The sequence below is a fragment of the Triticum aestivum genome, chromosome 2D, assembly GCF_018294505.1.
Source record: "Triticum aestivum cultivar Chinese Spring chromosome 2D, IWGSC CS RefSeq v2.1, whole genome shotgun sequence".
NCBI lineage: Eukaryota > Viridiplantae > Streptophyta > Magnoliopsida > Poales > Poaceae > Triticum > Triticum aestivum.
The window spans coordinates 39832260-39857125 of record NC_057799.1 but is presented as its reverse complement, the minus strand read 5'-3'; the positions used below and the strand labels follow the sequence as shown (position 1 = coordinate 39857125).

The window sequence follows — 24866 nt, the reverse complement described above, 5'->3', positions numbered from 1 at the left end:
ATACAAGAGTCGGTCATCCAATTAGAAGGAAGAGGGAGGATTGAATCATTGTTGTATTGAGCCTCATGGGCATATATACAGGAGTACAATGACCAATTTGCAGTACAAGACAAGGCAGGAACAAATCTTAGCCTATCTCGTCTTTCCTAATAATCAATATACTCGACATCCCCCCACGGTCACAACGGTAGCGACGCAGACGGTGAGACTGGAGAAGAATCCGAGGCAAGCTGACGGACACCCCCCACAGTTATAACGGTCGATGCGAAAGTCGTGGCTGGAGTGGAAACCGACAAGGTTGCTCAAGCAAGGCGGTGACATCAATGCCCATCGTGTCACGTCCGCTCTGGAGCTGCCGACCAGCATCAATGCACGGGCGAAGCTTCAAGAGTGGTTCAAACGGGAGAGGGGTATATGGAACCGCGTATCAGCATACACATGGCACCCGTACGGACGTCCGTAAATCTCCCCTAGCTTTAGTGCCGGTTTACGAGAATCCGAACACATGGACACGTCTGTGAACATTTTTGCCACCCCGTTGCATAGCAAAATTTGTCAGGACACGACCATGCGGACATCTGCGGCACCGCGTTGGAGATACTAACAATTCGATCAACGACGCTGCTGAGCTGCGAGCTAGCCTTCGATATATGTACGTAAATTAGATTCAGTCGACTGACCCGACTTTGGGTTAGTCAATTTTTAAGGGGGGGGGGGTGGGGAGGAGGGGTTCGCCGGAGGGGAGGAAGAACCAGCCGCAGCGAGGAGGGGGGGGGAGGCTCGCTGGAGAGGCTACCCCAGTATCTATCTTAGGGTTCAGGGTGGGGGCGGTGGTCGCCGGCGATGGTGGGGCGCGGTGGTGGGGTGGTGGCGTGGGGATCCGCCGGAGAAAAAGCTCGGCGTAGGGGGCCTAGAGGGATGGCCAGGGCAGCGGAGGACCGGCGGCGGGGAGTGGTTCCAGGGAGGGCGGGGCGGCAAGGCCGCGTGGGAGCGCCGCCGGCCGCGGGCGGTGGGGGGTAGGGCTGGGCATATAAACCGACGAACCGAAGACCGAACCGAAGCCGAAACCGAAAAAACCGAATTTTCGGTTTTTAATGCTTTTACAGAAAAATTCGGTTTTCAGGTCTGCTAACCGAACTTAATTCGGTCGGTACAGGACTTTAGTACGGTTAACCGAGGAAACCGAAACAGCCCGCGCTCACGAAGGCTTCTCCCGCGCTCACGTGCAGTGTTTCCTGAATTTTTTTCACGCTAGCGATAGGTAGCCTTCGTGCAACAGCGACGGAAACTTTGACATGGGCCAAGCCAACTAGGTGCGTGTAAGGCCCAAGTTACCGTGGACGGTTCGGCCGGTGATGGCCCACGGCTCAAGGGGTGAAGGTTGAAAAACACTGTGAAAAAGTCAGCTGACTGATTTCTAGCCGGCCGACGAGTTGCCTATAACCCTGGATGATGAACTTGAATGCATATCCTGACGTATTTACGTGTGCCAGCATGGCCGATCCACCATAATATCATGCATGCATGCGGCAAGGTGCTAGGGTGCAGTTAAGAACAGGACAAGCTTCCTCCTTGCTGTATGCATGTATGCTCCTACAGGGCACTTGCTGCTACAGCTAGCTGGAGTTCGTGGCCATCGATCGTGCTGCCGAAAAGAAAGCTTCCAGTTCCAGCCCTATATGCCGGCACAGCAACTTGGGGCAAAGCTACAGAAATCAATACGGCCATACTATATGAGCTGGGTTTGCTTGGACAGAAAACGAACACCGTGTACTCGCCGTTTCCAAAACAAAACTGTGGGCTCTGTTCTAACTCTATTTCCGGCTGGGCTGGCGGCTTCTTCTCCTTCTCGTGGCTGCGGCACGTCCATGCATGATTCATGTACACGCGAACAGTTTTTTAATTTTTTTCCAAGACACATCAACTGGTTTTGGTGGGTATTTTCTGGCCGTGATGTATGTGCTGACAGAGGGTTCGAAATGCCACGGGACTTGCACTTTTGCGCACTTAACCTTCGTTGGCGCACAGTCTAACTAACCTGTCGGCCCATGTCTATCCATGCCTCGCCCGGTCGGCTCCATCATCTTAGCATAAAAAAAGCTTTCTCTTGCAAGCCCTTGTGCTGCGATTGGCTGCAGCAGAGGCAAACAAGTTTGTATACACCACATATCGTAGTCTTCGCATATATATAAATCGCTTGCTTGCTGTAGATGCCAAGCCAAAACGGTCTGAAACGAGGGCGCAGCCTGCTGGTCGACGGGCATGCATGCATGCTCGGTCCAATTAAGGCAACAACTTTGACCCCCAACTAATGCACTCCGCCTCCAAGTTGTTGCGCGCATTGCATGCCCATCCACTTGAACGAAGGAAGAAATAAACAAACCATGAAAAAATTTGTGCAACTTGCGAGCTAGGATTGGATGGACACAAAGCGAACAGCATGCATGCACGCTCTATGTGTGTTGCCAAAAGCGACTTGAGCAAATTCGTCAAAGGGAACGCCTTGATTAGTTGTATGCGTACGTAATGTGTCATATGTCATGTGTGTATGGGTCAATCGATATCTTCTTCTGTTGTCACTGTACAGCTACATGCGCTACGTCCATGTAGTACGCTGAGCTGACGGATGCATGGACGTTATGTCGATGCATGCATGGGACTTGCACCTTTTGCACACTCAACCTATTGAACAGTAATTGTAATGTGTGCAAGTGCAGGCATGGCCGATCCATCACGTGATCCATCGGTGCGTACCAAAGGCATGCGTCCGGATCTATGTTTGCGAGCCTGGTGTGGCCAAGAAACCTGTGCGTCGACGCGACGAAACGGCAACTTGCATGCGAGGTTCATAGAGTAGTACGTCTGAGAGAGGATTTGGGTGGACAGAGAGCGAACACCATGCTCTATATATCGCCAGGAGCAACTTGGGCAAAACAAAGGGACTGCTTACATGGACGCTGACGGATGCATGGGGACTTGCACCTTTAATTTTGACAACCGATTTGGTTATTGTTACCTGCTTGTGTATGCGGGTATGTTGCCTTCGATATGGTGTCCATCCACATCGGCTCTGATCTTGTTTACAAGCAAACAAAAATATCCACATAGCACGCACGAGCTTTGGAGTATTTTCGCTTTGGGGCTTATAAACAGACGTCGTACTCTATTTATTCTTTCTTTTGCGCAGCCACTGCGATTAGATTAGCTGCGGCCCGGCCATTCTGAACAAGCAGCTAGGCCGTGGATGCATGCGACATCCAAGAACGGACTGGAAAAAAGTCGCAACGTCCCGACGAGCACAAGCAAAACAATTAAGATGAGAATAAGATCAGGGTAGAGAGACCGGCCAGGCCAGTAATCTGATTGAATGGACTGGACACATATGCAGTCTGAATGAAAAAGACACGGCCTCCCGATAAGTGGAGAGACCGGCCTGGGTGCCAATGATGTGCCTGAATGAGCTGGGCATACATAACCTGACGCGCCATGGCCGATCCATCATGTCATGAATGCAGCAAGTACAGTACACACATACGTACGTCATACAGTTGGAGCACTGCTTCTTCCTTGTTGTCTGCGCTTGCTTGGTGCTAGCTGCGTGCATGGCCATCAGCGTATCCCTCCCCGGGTGTACTTCTTCTTCTTCTTCTTCTTTGTGGCTCCATATGCACACGGGCATTTCTGGCCGTGATGGGTGCCGACACAGGCTTCGTCCAAATGCCCCAAAAGAAAAAAGCATGCGCAACATTTCATCTGGTAAAAACAAACGTCAGTCAAGGCAAGAGGAGTGACAAAAAATAAAGAGGGAGATGCACCAGCCGGGACTCGAACCCGGGTCTGTACCGTGGCAGGGTACTATTCTACCACTAGACCACTGGTGCTTCTTGCTGAATGAAATTTATTTAGAGCTTATATGTGGCGGTACCGACGAACATGTAGTGCAAGTCGTAGTTTCAGTACACTGCCTGACCTTTAAAAGCAAACATGTTGTGCGATCGGCAGCTGAAGCACGTGCTAAGTGTCGGGAGGAACGATAACAATCCGCGAATGCTTGCACACTAGCTACTAGCTACTGAGAGCTAACTCTAGCAGACCCCGTATCCAGCGCAAACCCGTATAATTCCCGCGATTATACGGGCTCGGCCCATTTTTCTAGCCAGACCAGAGCCCGCATCGGTGTCCGGCCCGTAAATTTTTTTGCCGCAGCCCGCAAACGCAACCCCCGAGCCACTATAACTGCGGGTTTGCGGGGCAGATACGGGTCGAAACCCTATCCTCCCGCCGTGTTCCCCTCCAATTCCCCACCGCGCCGCTCGATTTCTCGCCGCCGGCGAGCCTTGAACCATCATGGCCGACACGGGGGATGAGGCGGAGCGCCGCCGCCACGCCAGATCTGACGCCGCGCGCAAGCGGGGGGCGCGTCGGTGGCTCAACCAGGGTGCCCGGCCGCCGCCGGCATTCGACCGGCGCGAGTTCGACGAGTTCGAGCTCGAGCGCGCCCGTCGCCGCCGCACCTCCTCCGGCAACTGGTCCGCGGGGAGCTCATCCGCGGGCGCATCGAGCTCGCGGCTCGTTCCGGTGAAGAGGGAGCTGGAGGAGGCCGTGCCCGATGCGCCGCCGCGCCGAGGCGTCATCGGACCGGAGGACTACCTGCCACCGGGGCAGGAGGAGCTCCTCAAGCGCGTCGTCCTCGAGCGGTCGGCGAGGGAGCTGCAGGAGATGGAAGAGCGCATCCGGCGCGAGCTCGAGTACGAGCAGCTCTTCCTCGATTCGGGCCTCACGACATCGCAGGCGCAGGCATCGAAGGAGGCCAACCTGCGCGTGATGAAGGAGGAGCAGGCAAAGCTCTTCGTCGACCTCGGCTCCGACTCCTCCGACTCCGACTGATCGCCGCCAGTGGGCAGCTACTGCAGGAGCTCCGGTGAGCTCAATTTTGTGCAGTGATGCGGTAGCGTAGGCCCTGTCTAGCATATCTAACCTCTATGTATGTATGTGGCGTGTATGAACTTATTATGCGAAGAAGAAACATGTATGCGAGCGAGCTCCGGCGAGCTGTTGTTTAAATTTCTCGCGCGAAACAATATTTTTTGAAATTTAAGGGTCCGTTTGCGGTTTCTAGTCTGCCGCCGCAATTTTCGATCTGCATAATCGCCTGTAAACACATTTTACAGGTCGGCAAAATCGGAGGCCTACAGATATAGCCGATGGTTTCAGTTTCAAAATCGAGGAAGCCCAGCTTATCAAATCTGCAGGAAGCCTGCGGATCTCTGAACAGGCAGTGATTTCTTTCGCTGATTATTTGTTGAGCACAGATAACGAGGAACTTGCAGATCTACCTACTTCATTCACCGCCAATTTCCCCTTGTGCTTTTCAATTGCCTCTGTGCAAACTTTGGTTGCATTCGTCACAACTGTTATCCCCTGGTCCTGTTCACAACTATAATGCACAAAATTAGCATTATTTATGCCATGGCATTACACACTACTCAATTTTTTTTGAGGAAAAACTTTCGATCTATTCATCATGTGTCAAGGCAAGGCACTACAAAGAACACTAGAAGTAAAAATTACATCTAGCTCCTTAGACCACCCCCCTCAAAAAAAAAGCTCCTTAGACCACCTTGCAACGAATACAAGCACTAGAGCGAGCTGAACTTGGGCCATCATCATCGCCCCTCACTCACTGGAGCCAGACAAACCTTATTGTAGTAGATTATGGGAAAGTCATCGTGCTAAGTCCCAATAGAACCAGCACAGCAGAACAGCTACCGCCGCCGATGAAGAGAAGTGTAGATCGGAAGGATCCAACCTGAAGGCACACGAGCACAGACGAACGAAGACTGAATCCAAGTGGATCCACCAAAGACAAACTCCGACCGAATCCCGTGAGATCCGTCGGAGACACACCTCCGCACACCCTCCGATGGCGCTAGACGCACCGCCATAATGGAGGCTAGGAGGGGATAACCTTATTTCTGTCTCAAGGAGCCGCCATCGTCTCGTCGTCCTGAGCAGGACACGAACCCTAAACAAACACAAAAGAACACCAAAAAACATAGTAGGAGCCCTCCTGCCGGCAAGGGTCAGGATCCAACACGCCTCCATAGCCCTAAGGCCATGGAAGACGAAGCCAATCTGCGGCGGCACCAACGGGAGACGCAAAATCCCTATTCGCCTCGTGCGAGAGACACGGGAAGTGGAGGCCGAGACGTACTTCTACACACTGCTCAGTTTGGCTAGCGTGATGTATGTGTATAGTCAGCCCGTCAATGTTCGAACACCCCCCTCCCCTCCCCTCCCCTCCCCAACCCACGCTCATATAATCAGGGAACCTTGCCCCAATTCCACCTCCTTCCATTCATGGTTATAGATAGACCTAGTGTGACTTACATTGATAGAAACAAATTAGTGTAAGTAATTAAAACTAACTAGTGTAACTAGTTGCAACCACGACCACCATGGCGGCAGCACATGGAATGTTCGACGCCAGCAGGGTTGGGGTTGGGAGTGACGCATGCCCCGATGGCCCGTAAATGGGCCTCATCGGCTTGTCCCACGGGTAGGCGATGGGCTAGCCATGCGTCGTCTGGGGGCAGGAGCGTCGTCATCCATGTCACCGGGTTCTGCTAACCGTCACGAAAATCTTGTATTTAAGATGGCCACTGTTGGGGAACGTAGTAATTTCAAAAAAAAATCCTACGCACACGCAGGATCATGGTGATGCATAGCAACGAGAGGGGAGAGTGTGTCCACGTATCCTCGTAGACCGAAAGCGGAAACGTTAGAACAACGCGGTTGATGTAGTCGTACGTCTTCACGATCTGACCGATCCAAGTACCGAACGCACGGCACCTCCGAGTTCAGCACACGTTCAGCTCGATGACGGCCCACGAACTCCGATCCAGCAGAGCTTCGAGGGAGAGTTCCGTCAGCACGACGGCGTGGTGACGATGATGATGATGCTACCGACGCAGGGCTTCGCCTAAGCACCTCTATGATATTATTGAGGTGGAATATGGTGGAGGGGGGCACCGCACACGGCTAAGAGATCAAGAGATCAATTGTTGTGTCTCCAAGGGGTGCCCCCTCCCCGTATATAAAGGAGTGGAGGAGGGGGAGGGGGCCGGCCACCCTAGGCGCGCCCCATGAGGAGTCCTACTCCCACCGGGAGTAGGACTCCCCCCTTCCAAGTGGGAGTAGGAGAGGAGAGGGAAGGAGAGAGAGGGGGGAAAGGAAAGGGGGGCGCCGCCCTCCCCCTCCTTGTCCAATTCGGACTGGGGGGAAGGGGGCGCGCGGCTGCCCTTGGCCGCCCCTCCTCTTCTCCACTAGGGCCCAATAGGCCCATTAGTCTCCCCGAAGGGTTCGGTAACCCCCCGGTACTCCGGTATGTGTCCGAAACTCCCGGAAACCATTTCGGTGTCCGAACATAGTCATCCAATATATCGATCTTTATATCTCGACCATTTCAAGACTCTTCGTCATGTCCGTGATCATATCCGGGACTCCGAACTACCTTCGGTACATCAAAACACAAAACTCATAATACCGATCGTCATCTAACTTTAAGCGTGCTGACCCTACGGGTTCGAGAACCATGTAGACATGACCGAGACACGTCTCCGGTCAATAACCAATAGCGGAACCTGGATGCTCATATTGGTTCCTACATATTCTACGAATATCTTTATCGGTCAAACCGCATAACAACATACGTTGTTCCCTTTGTCATCGGTATGTTACTTGCCCGAGATTCGATCGTCGGTATCTCAATACCTAGTTCAATCTCGTTACAGGAAAGTCTATTTACTCGTTTCGTAATACATCATCTCGCAACTAACTCATTAGTCACAATGCTTGCAAGGCTTTACAGTGATGTGCATTACCGAGAGGGCCCAGAGATACCTCTCCGACAATCGGAGTGACAAATCCTAATCTCGAAATACGCCAACCCAACAAGTACCTTCAGAGACACCTGTAGAGCACCTTTATAATCACCCAGTTACGTTGTGACGTTTGGTAGCACACAAAGTGTTCCTCCGGTAAACGGGAGTTGCATAATCTCATAGTCATAGGAACATGTATAAGTCATGAAGAAAGCAATAACAACATACTAAACGATCAAGTGCTAAGCTAACGGAATGGGTCAAGTCAATCACATCATTCTTCTAATGATGTGATCCCGTTAATCAAATGACAACTCATGTCCATGGCTAGGAAACTCAACCATCTTCGATTAACGAGCTAGTCAAGTAGAGGCATACTAGTGACACTATGTTTGTCTATGTATTCACACATGTACTAAGTTTCCGGTTAATATAATTCTAGCATGAATAATAAACATTTATCATGATATAAGGAAATAAATAATAACTTTATTATTGCCTCTAGGGCATATTTCCTTCAGCATCCCCATAGCATACCTTGGTCAGCTATCTTAAGAGAAATTTAAGGAGACACTATTACAATCACCCTTGTGCTAGTGCCTCCGAGATCACCTTAGATGACCTCAAACGAAGTTCTCACTGTAAGGACTAGACTATGCCCATGTAGTGCATGCTAAATAGTTGGCCACAAAACATATCCAATTTGATGACTAAACACGCATGAGAAAGTTGCAGGCCTTGCCATCGGCAAAGCCATCGCAGTGACTGGAGATCGCCATACACCGAAACACCTTGCACATGTCCGACTCGCCACTGCATGGCGAGAAGTTGCACCAAAGAACCTAGCTAATATACCGGATAATCTTGGATTAAGTCCATGCGACTACCCAATCCGCTTGTCACCAAAATTGTTGTGACATAACACAAGTGGTGATGCAAAGGACCGCTCATCACCATCAATGTTGCAACACAACACAAGTTGCCAAAGGACTGCTCGTCGCCATCATTGTTGCAACACAACACAAGAGGCGAAGGCAAAGGATCCTGAGCAACAAACATAGCTATGTAACTGAATATGCATGGTTGCAAAGACTATGGAAAATCAAATGTAAATCTTCAGCGAGACATCATTACCATCACCGATGCCAATGCCTACTCCACATTAGATAACCACTAACGAAGTTCTCACCGTAATGATTGGACTACGCCCATGCAGCGCATAATAAACAGTTGGCCACAAGCCATATCCGATTTGACGACTAAACACGTAGGAGAATGTTGCAAGTCTTGCCACAGACAAAGTCATCGCAACAACTAGGGATCACCATACACCAAACCACCTTGCACGGGTCTGATTCACCACTACACGGCGAGTTGTACCGAAGAACCTAGAGGACTTACCGTTGTATAGTCTTGGACTAAGACCATGCGACTATCTTATCTGCCCGTGACCACTATCGTAGCAACACAACACAAGTGGTGATGTCAAAGGACCACTCGCCGCTATCATTGTTGCAACACTAGTGCGATGCCACACGACCACTCGTGACCATCATTCATTGCAACACAACACAAGTGGCAAATAGCAAAGGATCGTGAATAGCAAACATAACTATGTAATTGAATACACATGACTGCGAAAACTATGAAAAATCAAATGTAAATCTTCGGAATACTCCAAATGGAGACACTAAAGTGACGTTATGCCTATTATGCAAGGTCATCTACAATGATCCCTCCATCTCAAAATAAGTGTCTCAACTTTAGTACAGAGGGAGTAAATACTACTAGTTCTATCCAGGGTGTGCGGGTATTTTTGGGTCTTTGATTTGAATACCTAAATGTGTGTTTTTTGTCACCGAAAATATACGATTCCAAACTTCATTTGAATATGATTCCAAACTCCATTTGAACATGATTCTGTGGATATGTTTTTATGTGATACATATATTTCGTTAGTCAAATTGACGACCTAACCACAAAGATGCCCTGTAAATCCAGACGGGAGTACAACTTTAGTCCACAAAAGACGGTCTTACACGGTATAGATCAGAACATGTGCATTCAACAGCTAGCAGCGCCCGCTTTTACAGACTGACGAGGCTATATTGCCTGAAACAACAAACAGATCTCTAAGGTCAATCGAAGGAAACACTCATAAATCACATAATCCCAGGGAAGTCTAGGGTTTAGACGACTCGAAGACCAGGACACGGTGGGGACGACACTTGCATATGCACTGCAGGGTGGATAGATGAAACATGAAGAAAGTCGCCGCAATTTGATAGAATGAAATGGAACTAGGTTGAGAGGGTTGGGCTATTTGGGATGAGATAACCCATCTTCTCAGACAGCACATCCATGCCGTCTACGTTAACCGGCTCGTCGTTCTCAACGCTGAGTCCTTTGTTCAGCAGCTCCTCCCAGAAATTATCATGGAACAGCCCCGGGGCTCTGTTCTGCTGCGCTTCACAGGTACCGAGACCATAATCCTGTGGCTCTGTTACGCCGTTAGAGTCGATACCTGCGTCGAGATCAGATGGAATCCCATCAACAAGGAGTTCCACGGAACCTTCCAGGCCGTCAGCAAGGAGTGCCACTGAACCTTCCAGGCCAGGTGGGATCTCGTCACCAAGGAGGTCCACTGAGCCTTCCAGATCGGGTGGGATCCCGTCAGAAAGGAGTTCCACCGGCACCGACCCCTCGGCAAGAAGTTCCACTGACCCATGAGAATCAAACACAACAGGCAACTCTTGGTCCAGGCTGCTGCTACTAGCACCCATGGCATAAGCTTCAGGTCCACCGTCGATGCGGCGCCTCCTTTTCTTCGAGATAGCGTCATGGAGCTCCTTCCTCATCCCATTCTTGGCAATCAGTTGCTTCAAGAATTCAGGGTTCCGCAAGATACGTGCCATGAATGACGTCATCTGCTGCTGCTTCTGCTCGGTTCCACATAGCCTATCCTCCATGGCTTTCAGACGCGCCTTCGTGTTCTGCTGTTCCTGCCTTAGCTTCACCACTTCTGCCATCAACAGTTGCTTGTCCCTTTTCAGCCGGTCAATCTCTGCATCATATCCGAAGTGCCCCACCTCAAGGTAAGATCCAAGGGACTGCTGATTTGAGGCAGTATGAGCGGGAGGTTTACGACGCCTGATGTTCTTCAGAAGGTGCCTCTGTCCCCGTAGGAAACCCTCATTGGCAAACTCCCATCTGTCAGGATCCACCTTTCTGAAGCCCTGAGAAGCCAACAAACAACATACCAGGGAAAATTTACTTCCAAGAGACTTATAATGCAAGCTTGGATAAAGATGTATCAAGATGTTAATTCTTTCTCAACATGAAACAAACAAGACATTATAATAATGTAGTGAAGATACAGCAAGAGGTTTATACTCTGTTGCAGTTCCATCTCTTGGTACTGTTACACGTGCACCAGGCTGCCCTTTACTTCTTTCCAGATCATAAACCGCAACAGTACCAAGAGATGGAACTGCAACAGAGTATCTTCTGGTTACCTCTTTAGAACATGTTTAACTTCATTTTTGCATTATTTCAGTTGTATCTTCACTACATTATTTCAAAACTCATCTTTAATCTTCATCCTTTTTTCCTTTTAAGGGAAAAAAGATGAAAATATAGTCAAAAATAAAAGAACTGTCGACTCGTGTAGAAGAATAAAAGATGTACAGAGAAGATATTGAAGTCATTTTAGAATACAACATTTATTCGGTGGCAAAAGTTCAAAAAATGAGAGGAGGAATGCACATGAACGACTAAACAGGGAGATCTGGTAACAGCAGTACTGCACAGGAGATATAGAGGACGTATGGAGGTTTCGTTAGCGGCAATGAAGGAAAAATGAGGTGGCCGGTGCAATCTTTTGGCCCTATCCTGGTTGAAACTGCTTATTGTTGCAAAATTCGTCCAATGTGCAACTAGCTTCACTTTACCTGATGGTAAGTGAATTTACTCATAACACTAGCAGGGTACAGAAAAATGAAATGCGAACACACAGAATTAACATTTTGCTCACCAGAATGTTGCTTTCCCTTTTATGGTAACATGAGCAAAAAAGTACCTTGGGAAAGTAATTCACCAGAAACTGTTAAAATGCAGCTTTTACTTATATATGAACGAAGGTTCATTTAACTAGAGTTTGTCAATATGCTGCCTTATTAACTTAAGGTTTTCTGCACAATAATATGTATTTTTATTCAGTTTTGGGAATTAGCTCTGCTTGTTCTAGTGTAATACCAAGATGTTCTTAGGTCTAATAAAAAAGAACGAGAACTGTTATGCACAATATTCATGAGAGTATTTTTTTAGAAACACAGTACAAAAGCACACACTCGCATACACACGTACACTCACCCCTATGAACACACACTCACACACCCTGCCCCCATGAGCAACTCCGAGATACTGAGCCGGCAAATCTTGAGATTGAAAATCTTGAGATTGACTACGTTACCATAGGTGGCTCGTAATAAATCGCCAGGAAACATGGAATAAATCTAAGAAATGCAAGCACTCATGCCAAGTCTAGGACTTGAATCCGGGTGGGCTGGTTCCACCACAAGGAACCTAACCATCTGAGCTACACTGACTAGTTAATACTCCCTCCGTAAAGAAATATAAGAGCGTTTAGATCAGACTCCATATCACAAATAAGTGAAGCTTAGACATTGAAACGATCTTCGATATTTTAACTTCGACCAGTAATTTACAATGCAATATATGTACAGAACTTCTAAAAATATAATATTCTAGAAATACTTTTCGAGAATAGTATATACATATGAATTTTTATTTTCAAAAATGATATTTGTAGTCGAAGTTCTATTACTTTAACTTAGGGTATGTCTAAAACGTCACTTATTTATGGCATGGAGGGAGCAACATACACCAATCTGGAACACTTACTACAATGACGACATCCCCCATGCAGCAGGGCCTTGTGGATCTTTCTGGTGGCGAGAGCTCATCCAACTAATGCCAGTTTACCGAGGGATCTCCTCTGTCACTGTTGGAAGTGGAGAGACGACATTATTCTGGAAGGACTTGTGGTGTGGCCAAATCTTCGCAGAAAAATACCAAAGGGCCTTCTCCTTCACCACTAATGAAGACGTTTCTGTCCGCGAATTTCTTCTGACCAGCTCTTTGAACGCCGTCTTCTGCTTACCGTTGTCTGCCCAAGCCCACCAGGAAGTGGCCAGCTCCAGGCCGTCACGGCGGCTAGCTACATCAACACGGCGACTGCTGATGCATGGTCCTATAGCTGGGGCAACAAGTACACATCCGCCAAGTTTTATCAGTTCTGCTTCAGAGAGGTGGTGGTGCATGATTCTTACAAGTGGATCTGGAAATCGAGCTGTACGATGAAACTGAAGATGTTTGCATGGTTATTACTCTCAGATCGGCTCAACACCAGGAACATGCTTAGCCGTAGACACTTTGTGGTGGCCGATGGGGGGCCGCGCTCCGACGACTGCATCTTGTGCCGCAACCGGGAGGAAGAAACACTCGAACACCTGTTCTTCAGATGCCCCTTCGCAGCTCAGTGTTGGAACACTGCAACTTTCCTGGGGCGCGGGAAATAACCCTTTTGAATGGCTCACCAGCGCTAAAGCGAACTGGGCCACGCCCATGTTCATGGAGCTTTTTGTGGTTTCGGCTTGGTCAATTTGGAAGGAAAGAAATGGCCTCATATTCAAAAAAAAAAACCGTTCTCCATGGATCTTGGCTCAGGAGGTTCAAGGAAGACTTTGAGGGGGTTCATAATCGACCTTGTTGGGGGCCTGCCCTAGTCACTAGTTGCTTTTCTCAAAAAGACTCTTGCTAATTAGAATTGTTTTTCATCTCCTCTTATAGTGAGACACTAGGTAGCTTGTGGTGATAGCTATGTAAATACATTGTAACTTTGCACCCCTGATCCTTGATTAATATAACAACAAAGACTGCAGGAAACTCTCCTACAGTCATTCACAGCTAAAAAAAACATAAAACAATCTTCAACCTCCAGTTAATTTTATTTTTAAGCACTTCACCAAACTGGCAAAAAAGGGAGGGAGGTTGCAAACGTAACCATTGCATGGTGAAAGCAGGTAACAGCACAGTGTAACAGCCATATGAATTATGAAGATAAGCATTTGATAAGTGACATATAACCTAAGATGGCACCAAGCAATGCACATGCTCACAAAGAAGTCCAAACAATGTGGCACACCACGAACATATTCCAACTGCTGTTAATTCGGGAAGAGGGGGCTCTAATATGAAGGCATGAAGCACACAATTGTACAACACATACAAGAAAAAATTGCGGTTGATTATCTTACGAAAAATTATCTCAAGAAAAATATGACACTAACAGATAAATGGATGTGAAACAGACAGAATAAACTTTCCTCGGCAACTTTTTTTCTCTTAATGATGGCATAAGGTTTATCCAACACATCCGGCCCAACAGGTAAATTTTGTTAACGTGTTGGCTTCTTCTTAACTGAAGTTTATCAGCCAGGGATTCCCATGCACTTTTCTACAAAAATATTGTGTATTTGGATACATAGCATTCCTACGCATTTCTGGGATTTAGCTCTGCTAGTTTAGTGTAATACCACCAATTTTCTGAAGTGCAAAACGTCCTAATCATGAAGAACAAGAGATGATATCTCCACTGTTGAACCAGAATAGTTAATAATATTACGCAGTTGTAGTTGACTCTTTTTCTGTACTTGTCTTCACCAAATTTGGCAACACAATCTCAATGGCTACGGTCTCACAGCATTGCATTTGGGAGCTTCGAGAAGATGCAAAAGAACAGCTACACTCACAGCGGCATAGAGGCATCACAAATCAGCTGCATTGCAAATCTGCAAGAGGAATCAAGGGAAAATCAGGCTTGGTGGCTTACATAGGTGTTGAGCTGCCTGACGAAGCTGGAGAAGTTGCTGTGCTTGAACTGCCTGGGCAGCAGCACGGTGGCGAAGGCGTGCGGATCCCACACCACGAAGCTGTTGTTGCCGGCGCTCCACGACATGATGCTGTCGGTGTTGGGGTCATCGACCATGTCGTACGTCTTCGTCAGGAACGGCGGCGGCCCGGCGTCGTGCAGCCCCTCCATCGGCCTTGGCGCCGCCCCGACCGCCGGCGAATCGCCTGTCCCGTGGGCACCCTCCTCCTCCTCCTCCTTGACCAGGCTCGGCACTGGGTCCATACCCCAAACCCCAAGAACCCTCCCACGCTACTCAGCAAGAAGCTACCCTGTTGCGCAGGGAACGCGCCGGAAGCCCTGGCCCGGCGAGAAGGTGGGTGGGATAGGCACGGGGAGGGGAGGGGACAAGATAAGGCGGGGGAAATCGCGCTACGGACACATCAAAATCGTATCACTCCCACCCGCCGGAAGCGCACGCGAAAGCAGCTGAAAGATTGCCGGGGACCAGACGGGGACGGAGACGGAGGCGCGTCGCGAGCTTTGACTGGCAAACGAAGCGGAGCTGCGGACGGGGGCCTTATGGAGAAGTTTGCGGCGGAGCTCCCGCCGGGATGGGATCGATCCCTCCTCTCGGCGGCTGGAGTGGCGGCGAGGGGAGGAGGAGCGGTGGGGAGAGGAGAGAGATTGCTATTTTGGGAATGGAGGAGGGGTTTGGAGGAGGATGAAGGGCACGTGTCGGGCACGTGTCGGGGCCTGGGCTCGACGCGGGCCTCGCATGGGCCGGCGCGACAAGTGTCGGTGTGTCTGGCTGTGCAGCTGTGTGTGCTCTGGTCACGATAAGCGGCACAGCGGTGGGGAGCGGTCAGGTTATTCTTTTTTTCTTATTAATGGCGAGTGATAGGCGCCGGTTGGCCGGCCCAAATTTGAGCCGGTCACCGCGCCAGCCGTTTGATTCGCCCAATAATGTTTGTTTAGCTTGGATCTTTTCTCGTGCAGGTTAATCCTTCTCCTTTCTCACGAGTACGAGTTGCGCTTGACACACAGGCACACTCCCCATGGCGCCTCCCTCTCTTTCTCAGCCCTCGCGGAATACCCATGCCCTCGTCATCACAGCTCCGCACGCCATGCGCAGCTCGGGCGAGCAGCAGCATCGGCCGCTCATATGAAATGGTTGAAGCTTTTTTTCAATGTTAGTTGAAGCTTTTGCTATCGATGGTTGCAACTTTTTGTCGTCGTCCATGACTTCAAGTCTATGGTTGAAACTTTTTTCTTTGCCGATTGAAACTTTTCTCGTCGCCAATTTGCAGCTTTCGCTGTTCATGGTTGTAGGATTTGTCGCTGGTTACAGCCTTTTCTACTCATGGTTTGTAGCATTTGTTCGCCATCGGGCCGTCGTGGGTTTGCACCTTCTTGTCAAATGGTTGTAGCTCCTCAATACGCCGACTGCAACACACGGCATAGTTCTAGCAAAAATGTCTGCCATGGTTGCAACAAAAATTCACCATTGTTGTACCCTCGACGTCAGTCACTTTCAGGAAATTTCCATGATGGTTGTAGCCCCGACTCGTCCAGTTCCAGCGCATGGTCGCCGCATCTCCAAACTCTGGCTTGCCGATCGCAGATCCGGACATCGCTGGTCGCCCTGCCTGGCTTGCCGTTCGCATCATCTGGTGCTCGCCCCGTCGCGCACGACCATGGGGACCTCCCACAGTCGTCATCTTACAAATGGCATGTTGAAGCACGCATTGAGCCCGAAAAAACAGTGGCTAGCTACAGGGCACGCGGCAGCTGAAAGTGCAAGCTTGCCCTTAAATATATTTTGATGTTGATGACAAACTACATATAAGGGGCTAATTATGTTTGCTGAGTATATACACAGGATATTAGTTCTCTTGGCATCATTAAGTGGAATCATGGACACATCAAACGAGATATGGCTCAAGCAAATGACCAACAAGAAAAGAAGTGTTTGTTTCTTTCATACATTTCTTGAGTAATAGGGATCTCGTACTATTAAGAGGGATCCAAGTGGTATGTTCAAGTTTTACTCAAGTCTTATCATTAGGTCATTATATATTAACACACACACATTGTTTCACAAGTGTTTCAAAAAGACCAAATCTGCCAAGGAAAAACACTTAGACAAAACCTACAACTTCTGTGCTCCACATGTTGGTTCCTAGCAAGATCATACGAACCTGGTCCCGGATCATCTGGGTGTGCCCGGATTGTCCGGACCCTGTCCCAGTTCATCCGGCTAGTGGACCAGAACCATATCTGTAGCTTTTTGCTGAAGCGGATCATCCAGACACTATCCCGGATCATCCGGCTAGGCACTCCTATGGCAACAACAGCCCTCGGGCTGGAGCCGGATCGTCCGGACTTGGCCATGGATCATCTGGCCATCTCACAACATTTTCTCCCGCAAACGTTATCCGGTGTTCCTCTTGGACATCCGGACTCCTTTCTGTTGTGTTTGTTTTTCGAGCTATCTAGATCATCCGGGATGGCATCCAGATCATCCGAGAAGGTCAACACTTGCTCCAAACGGCTCTAATCTGTTGGAGGTATAAATACCTCTACCCCCCCTTCGGGGTAAGATTGACCACTACACTCAAACACTCCCGAGGAACACAAGTGCTCCCTCTCTTTCACTCTTCCACAAAATCCTAGATCCCGAGTCGAACTTTGTGAGTTTGAGAGAGTTGTTCCACTCAAAAGAAAGAACCACTCCCTTCCCTCTTGTGACTGAAGCAAATATGATTTGAGCAAGTGTTGATCTTTTCCCCTTGGATCTTGTTACTCTTGGAGCTTGGAGACTCCTAGGCGGTAGGAATTCTTCAGTGAGGAATCAACCATTGTGATTACCCCTGGAAAGTTTGTGAGGGTTTGGAGACCACCCCAAGGTCTACCACTAGTGGTTGATGATACGTCTCCGTCATATCTATAATTTTTTATTGTTCCATGCCAATATTCTACAACTTTCATATATTTTTGGCAACTTTTTATACTATTTTTGGGACTAACATATTGATCCATTGCCCAGTGCCAGTACCTGTTTGTTGCACGTTTTTTGTTTCGCAAAAAATCCATATCAAATGGAGTCCAAACGGGATAGAAATTGACGAAGATTTTTTTTTGGAATATATCTGAATTTTGGGAAGTGGAATCAACGCGAGACGATGCCCGAGGGGCCCACGAGGGTGAGGGGAGCGCCCTGGGCCCTCGTGGCCACTCCGTAAGGCGGTTGGTGCCCTTCTTTCGCTGCAAAAAAGCCAATATCCGGATAAAAATCGTGTCCAAATTTCAGCCCAATCGGAGTTACGGATCTCCGGAAATTTAAGAAACGGTGAAAGGGCAGAATCGGGGAACGTAGAAACAGAGAGAGACAGAGAGACAGATCCAATCTCGGAGGGGCTCTTGCCCCTCCCATGCCATGGAAGCCAAGTACCAGAGGGGAAACCCTTCTCCCATCTAGGGATAAGGTCAAGGAAGAAGAAGAAGAAGAAGGGGGGCTCTCTCCCCCTCCCTCCCGGTGGCGCCGGAACGCCGCCGGGGCCATCATCGTCACCGCAATCTACACCAACACCTCCGTCATCTTCACCAACATCTTCATCACCTTCCCCCATCTATCTACAGCAGTCCACTCTCCCGCAACACACTATACCCTCTACTTGAACATGGTGCTTTATGCTTCATATTATTATCCAATGATGTGTTGTCATCCTATGATGTCTGAGTAGATTTTCGTTGTCCTATCGGTAATTGGTGAATTGCTATGATTGGTTTAAGTTGCTTGTGGTTATTGTGATGTCCTTTGGTGTCCATCATATGAGCGCGCGCGTGGATCACACCATAGGGTTAGTTGTATGTTGATAGGACTATGTATTGGTGGGCAAGAGTGACAAAAGCTTCAACCTAGCATAGAAATTAATGCATACGGGATTGAAGGGGGACCAATATATCTTAATGCTATGGTTGGGTTTTACCTTTATGAACGTTAGTAGTTGTGGATGCTTGCTAATAGTTCCAATCATAAGTGCATAGAATTCCAAGTTAGGGATGACATGCTAGCAGTGGCCTCTCCCACATAAAACTTGCTATCGGTCTAGTAAAGTAGTCAATTGCTTAGGGACAATTTCACAACTCCTACCACCACTTTTCCACACTCGCTATACTAACTTTATTGCTTCTTTATTTAAACAGCCCCCAGATTTTATTTACGTGCTCTTTATATTCTTGCAAACCTATCCCGTTACACCTACAAAGTACTTCTAGTTTTATACTTGTTCTAGGTAAAGCGAACGTCAAGCGTGCGTAGAGTTGTATCGGTGGTCGATAGAACTTGAGGGAATATTTGTTCTACCTTTAGCTCCTCGTTGGGTTCGACACTCTTAATTATCGAAAGAGGCTACAATTGATCCCCTATACTTGTGGGTTATCAAGACCTTTTTCTGGCGCCGTTGCCGGGGAGCAATAGCGTGGGGTGAATATTCTCGTGTGTGCTTGTTTGCTTTATCACTAAGTAATTTTTATTTGTTGTTCTAAGTTGTTCTCTATCTTTAGTTATGGATATGGAACACAAAATACCAAAAAAATTAGGTTTACTTGCTACTCATGGAGATGGGGAACCTCCTAAAACCCTCGATGCTCATTACGTGAAAGCTATTATGTACTACTTTAATAATCCTGAGAAAACCCCATTCAATTATGTTATGGGAGACACGTTGGATCAACGTGAATACTTTAAGGATTATCGCTTGACTCAAAAAGGAAAATATTATGGGATCAAATTTATATGTTGTATTGGTATGCTAGGCAACTATGCTTGAGATATGATTATACTTGTTGCTTTAGGATGAAGGCTCCACACCTTCCCTTTTCATGCAAATTTAATGATAACGAAACCTTAGCTTCTTATGCTAATGGTATATATGATTACTATGATGTGGAACAAATAGAAGAATTTGTTGCTTTTAAGGGTGCTTGTGCAATTGAATCTTTGTTTAAAGAGTTTGAAGATTTTGATGATTCAGTTTATAGACCTGAAAATTTAGCTATCCTTAAATATTGTTATGAGAATTATAAATACAATTATGATATTGATGAATTTATTGAGAAAGTCTCCGCTGTCCGAGAAGAGACCAATATTTTGCAGGAGTCTATGGAAGAAGAAATTGATGAAATTGTGAGCTCATTGGATGAAAAAGATGATGAGGAGAGCGAAGAACAAAAGGAGGAAGATCGGATTAGCTACCCATGCCCACCTTCTAATGAGAGTAACTCTTCAACTCATATATTGTTTACTTTCCCTTCGTGCTTGCCGAAGGATGATTGCTATGATAATTGCTATGATCCCGTTGATTCGTTTGAAATATCCCTTTTTGACGAACTTGATGCTTGCTATTCTTGTGGCCAAGATGCCAATATGAATTATGCTTATGGAGATGAACTTGCTATTGTTCCTTATGTTAAACATGAAATTGTTGCTATTGCACCCACACATGATAGTCCTATTATCTTTTTGAATTCTCCAAACTACACTATATCGGAGAAGTTTGCCCTTATTAAGGATTATATTGTTGGGTTGCGTTTTACTACTACACATGATGATTTTGATAGATATAATATGCATGTGCTTGCTGCTCCTACTTGCAATTATTATGAGAGAGGAACTACATCTCCGCCTCTCCATGTTTCCAATATGATAAAATTGCAAGAAACTGTTTATACTATGCATTGGCCTTTACTATGTGTACATGAATTGTTCTTTTATGATATGCCGATGCATAGGAAGAGAGTTAGACTTCGTTGTTGCATGATATATGTTACTTTGTGCTCACTACTAAATCACAAATCATTGTTAATTAAAATTGGCTCTGATATACCTTGGGATCTGGGTGGATTCATTACTTGAGCACTATATGCCTAGCTTAATGGCTTTAAAGAAAGCGCTGCCAGGGAGACAACCCGGAAGTTTTAGAGAGTCATTTATTTCTGTTGTGTGCTTTTATAAAGTTTAAAAATAATAATAATGTGCCAAGATTTTCCTTTAGGATGTTTACATTGCTTGTTGGTTTGTGCGGTGCAAAACAGAAACTTTGGCTGTAGTGCGCGATTTTACATTTTTTACTGGAACGTCAAGCGGTTCTGAAACTTTTTGCACTGTCTTTCTATACAAATTGTTTATTTTTCCTAAGTTTTTCAGAATTTTTGGAGTACAAGAAGTATGGTGAATGTTCAGATTACTACAGACTGTCCTGTTTAAGACAGATTCTGTTTTTGATGCATAGTTTGCTTGTTTTGATGAAACTATCAATTTCTATCAGTGGATTAAGCCATGGAAAAGTTATATTACAGTAGCTACAATGCAAAAACAAAATATGAATTGGTTTGCAACAGTACTTAGAGTAGTGATTTGCTTTATTATACTAACGGATCTTACCGAACTTTTTGTTGAGTCTTGTGTGGATGAAGTGTTCGAAGATCGAGGATGTCTTGATGTGAGGAGAAGAAGGAGATGCAAGAGCTCAAGCTTGGGGATGCCCAAGGCACCCCAAGTAAATAGTTAAGGAGACTCAAGCGTCTAAGCTTGGGGATGCCCCGGAAGGCATCCCATCTTTCTTCAACAAGCATCGGTATGTTTTCGGATTCGTTTCGTTCATGTGATATGTGCAAATCTTGGAGCGTCTTTTGCATTTATTTTTCACTTTTATTTGACGCACCATGCTGGTATGAGATAGTCCATGGTTGATTTATAGAATGCTCTTTGCACTTCACTTATATCTTTTGAGTATGGCTTTATAGAATGCTTCGTGTGCTTCACTTATATCATTTGAAGTTTGGATTGCCTGTTTCTCTTCACATAGAAAACCGCCATTTGTAGAATGCTCCTTTGCTTCACTTATATTTGTTAGAGCGTGGGCATATCTTTTGTAGAAAGAATTAAACTCTCTTGCTTCACTTATATCTATTTAGAGAGATGACAGGAATTGATCATTCACATGGTTAGTCATAAAATCCTACATAAAACTTGTAGATCACTGAATATGATATGTTTGATTCCTTGCAATAGTTTTGCGATATAAAAGATGATGACATTAGAGTCATGCTAGTGGGTAGTTGTGTATTGCAGAAATACTTGCGTTGAAGTTTGTGATTCCCGTAGCATGCACATATGGTGAACCATTATGTAACGAACTTGGAGCATGAGGTATTTATTGATTGTCTTCCTTATGAGTGGCGGTCGGGGACGAGCGATGGTCTTTTTCTACCAGTCTATCCCCCTAGGAGCATGCACAGAGTACTTTGTTTCTATGACTAATAGATTTTTGCAATAAGTATGTGAGTTCTTTATGATTAATGTTGAGTCCATGGATTATACGCACTCTCACCCTTCCATCATTGCTAGCGTCTTCGGTACCGTGCATTGCCCTTTCTCACCTTGAGAGTCGGTGCAAACTTCACCGGTGCATCCAAACCCCGTGATATGATACACTCTATCACACATAAGCCTCCTTATATCTTCCTCAAAACAGCCACCATACCTACCTATTATGGCATTTCCATAGCCATTCCGAGATATATTGCCATGCAACTTCCATCATCATCATATACATGACTTGATCATTTATTGTCATATTGCTTTGCATGATCGTAAGATAGCTAGCATGATGTTTTGATGGCTTGTCCGTTTTTTGATTTCATTGCTACGCTAGATCATTGCACATCCCGGTACACCGCCGGAGGCATTCATATAGAGTCATATCTTTGTTCTAGTATCGAGTTGTAATATTGAGTTGTAAGTAAATAAAAGTGTGATGATCATCATTATTAGAACATTGTCCCATGTGAGGTTATCAAAATAAAAGTGGCCAAAGAAGCCCACCCAAAAAAGAGAGAGGCCAAAGAAGCCTAAAAAAAGAGAAAAAAAATAAAAAAAATGAGAGAAAAGAGAGAAGGGACAATGTTACTATCCTTTTACCACACTTGTGCTTCAGAGTAGCACCATGTTCTTCATATAGAGAGTCTCTTGAGTTATCACTTTCATATACTAGTGGGAATTTTCATTATGGAACTTGGCTTATATATTCCAACGATGGGCTTCCTCAAATTGCCCTAGGTCTTCATGAGCAAGCAAGTTGGATGCACACCCACTTAGTTTCAGTTTGAGCTTTCATACACTTATAGCTCTAGTGCATCCGTTGCATGGCAATCCCTACTCCTCGCATTGACATCAACTGATGGGCATCTCCATAGCCCGTTGATTAGCCGTGTCGATGTGAGACTTTCTTCCTTTTTGTATTCTCCACACAACCTCCACCATCATATTCTATTCCACCTATAGTGCTATATCCATGGCTCACGCTTGATACGTCCATTTTGCATCATGCTTTTATATCGATATTTATTGCATTATGGGCTGTTATTACACGTTATGTCACACTACTTATGCCTATTCTCTCTTATTTTACAAGTTTACATGAAGAGGGAGAATGCCATCAGCTGGAATTCTGGGCTGGAAAAGGAGCAAATATTAGAGACCTATTCTGCACAGCTCCAAAAGTCCTGAAACTTCACGGAAGTCATTTTTGGAATTAATAAAAAATACTGGCGAAAGAAAGTACCAGAGGGGGCCCACACCCTGGCCACGAGGGTGGGGGGCGCGCCCCTGCCTCGTGGGCCCCCTGGCAGGCCTTTGGTGCCCATCTTCTGCTATATGAAGTCTTTTACCCTGAAAAAAATCATAAGCAAGCTTTCGGGAAGAAACTCCGCCGCCACGAGGCGGAACCTTGGCAGAACCAATCTAGGGCTCCGGCAGAGCTGTTCTGCCGGGGAAACTTCCCTCCTGGAGGGGGAAATCATCGCCATCATCATCACCAACGATCCTCTCATCGGGAGGGGGTCAATCTCTATCAACATCTTCACCGGCACCATCTCCTCTAAAACCCTAGTTCATCTCTTGTATCCAATCTTTGTCCCAAAGCCTCAGATTGGTACCTGTGGGTTGCTAGTAGTGTTGATTACTCCTTGTAGTTGATGCTAGTTGGTTTATTTGGTGGAAGATCATATGTTCAGATCCTTTATGCATATTAATACCCCTCTGATTATGAACATGAATATGATTTGTGAGTAGTTACGTTTGTTCCTGAGGACATGGGAGAAGTCTTGCTATAAGTAGTCATGTGAATTTGGTATTCGTTCGATATTTTGATGAGATATATGTTGTCTTTCCTCTAGTGGTGTTATGTGAACGTCGACTACATGACACTTCACCATTGTTTGGGCCTAGAGGAAGGCATTGGGAAGTAATAAGTAGATGATGGGTTGCTAGAGTGACAGAAGCTTAAACCCTAGTTTATGAGTTGCTTCGTTAGGGGCTGATTTGGATCCATATGTTTTATGCTATGGTTAGGTTTACCTTAATACTTCTTTTGTAGTTGCGGATGCTTGCAATAGGGGTTAATCATAAGTGGGATGCTTGTCCAAGAAAGGACAGCACCCAAGCACCGGTCCACCCACATACCAAATTATCAAAGTAATGAACGCGAATCATATGAGCGTGATGAAAACTAGCTTGACGATAATTCCCATGTGTCCTCGGGAGCGCTTTTCTCTATATAAGAGTTTGTCCAGGCTTGTCCTTTGCTGCAAAAAGGATTGGGCCATCTTGCTGCACCTTATTTACTTTCATTACTTGTTACCCGTTACAAATTATCTTATCACAAAACTATCTGTTACCGATAATTTCAGTGCTTGCAGAGAATACCTTACTGAAAACTGCTTGTCATTTCCTTCTGCTCCTCGTTGGGTTCGACACTCTTACTTATAGAAAGGACTACGATAGATCCCCTATACTTGTGGGTCATCAAGACTCTTTTCTGGCGCCTTTGGTAGGTGGAATTTGGTAAGGAAAAATTTATATAGTGTGCTGAAATTTACTGTCACTTGTTACTATGGAAATTAATCCTCTGAGGGGCTTGTTCGGGGTATCTTCACCCCGAACAGTAGAGCAAAGAGTTGCTCCTCACCCTACTGAACCTACTGAA

General features: G+C 46.4%; 1 protein-coding gene and 1 non-coding gene across 2 annotated transcripts; both read right to left on the bottom strand.

Moving 5' to 3' along the window:
- Positions 1-3810: 3810 nt before the first annotated feature.
- TRNAG-GCC (transfer RNA glycine (anticodon GCC)) lies at positions 3811-3881 on the bottom strand. The gene has a single exon. It is a non-coding gene; the product is annotated as a tRNA-Gly (tRNA).
- Positions 3882-9875: 5994 nt separating this feature from the next.
- Positions 9876-15529, bottom strand: LOC123051412 (heat stress transcription factor A-2b). The gene is made up of 2 exons (XM_044474278.1): positions 14797-15529; positions 9876-11119 (listed from the first exon to the last, which is right to left on the bottom strand). The coding sequence occupies exons 1-2, from the start codon at positions 15097-15099 to the stop codon at positions 10184-10186; spliced, it is 1239 nt and encodes a 412-aa protein (XP_044330213.1). The 5' UTR covers positions 15100-15529; the 3' UTR covers positions 9876-10183.
- Positions 15530-24866: the final 9337 nt, after the last annotated feature.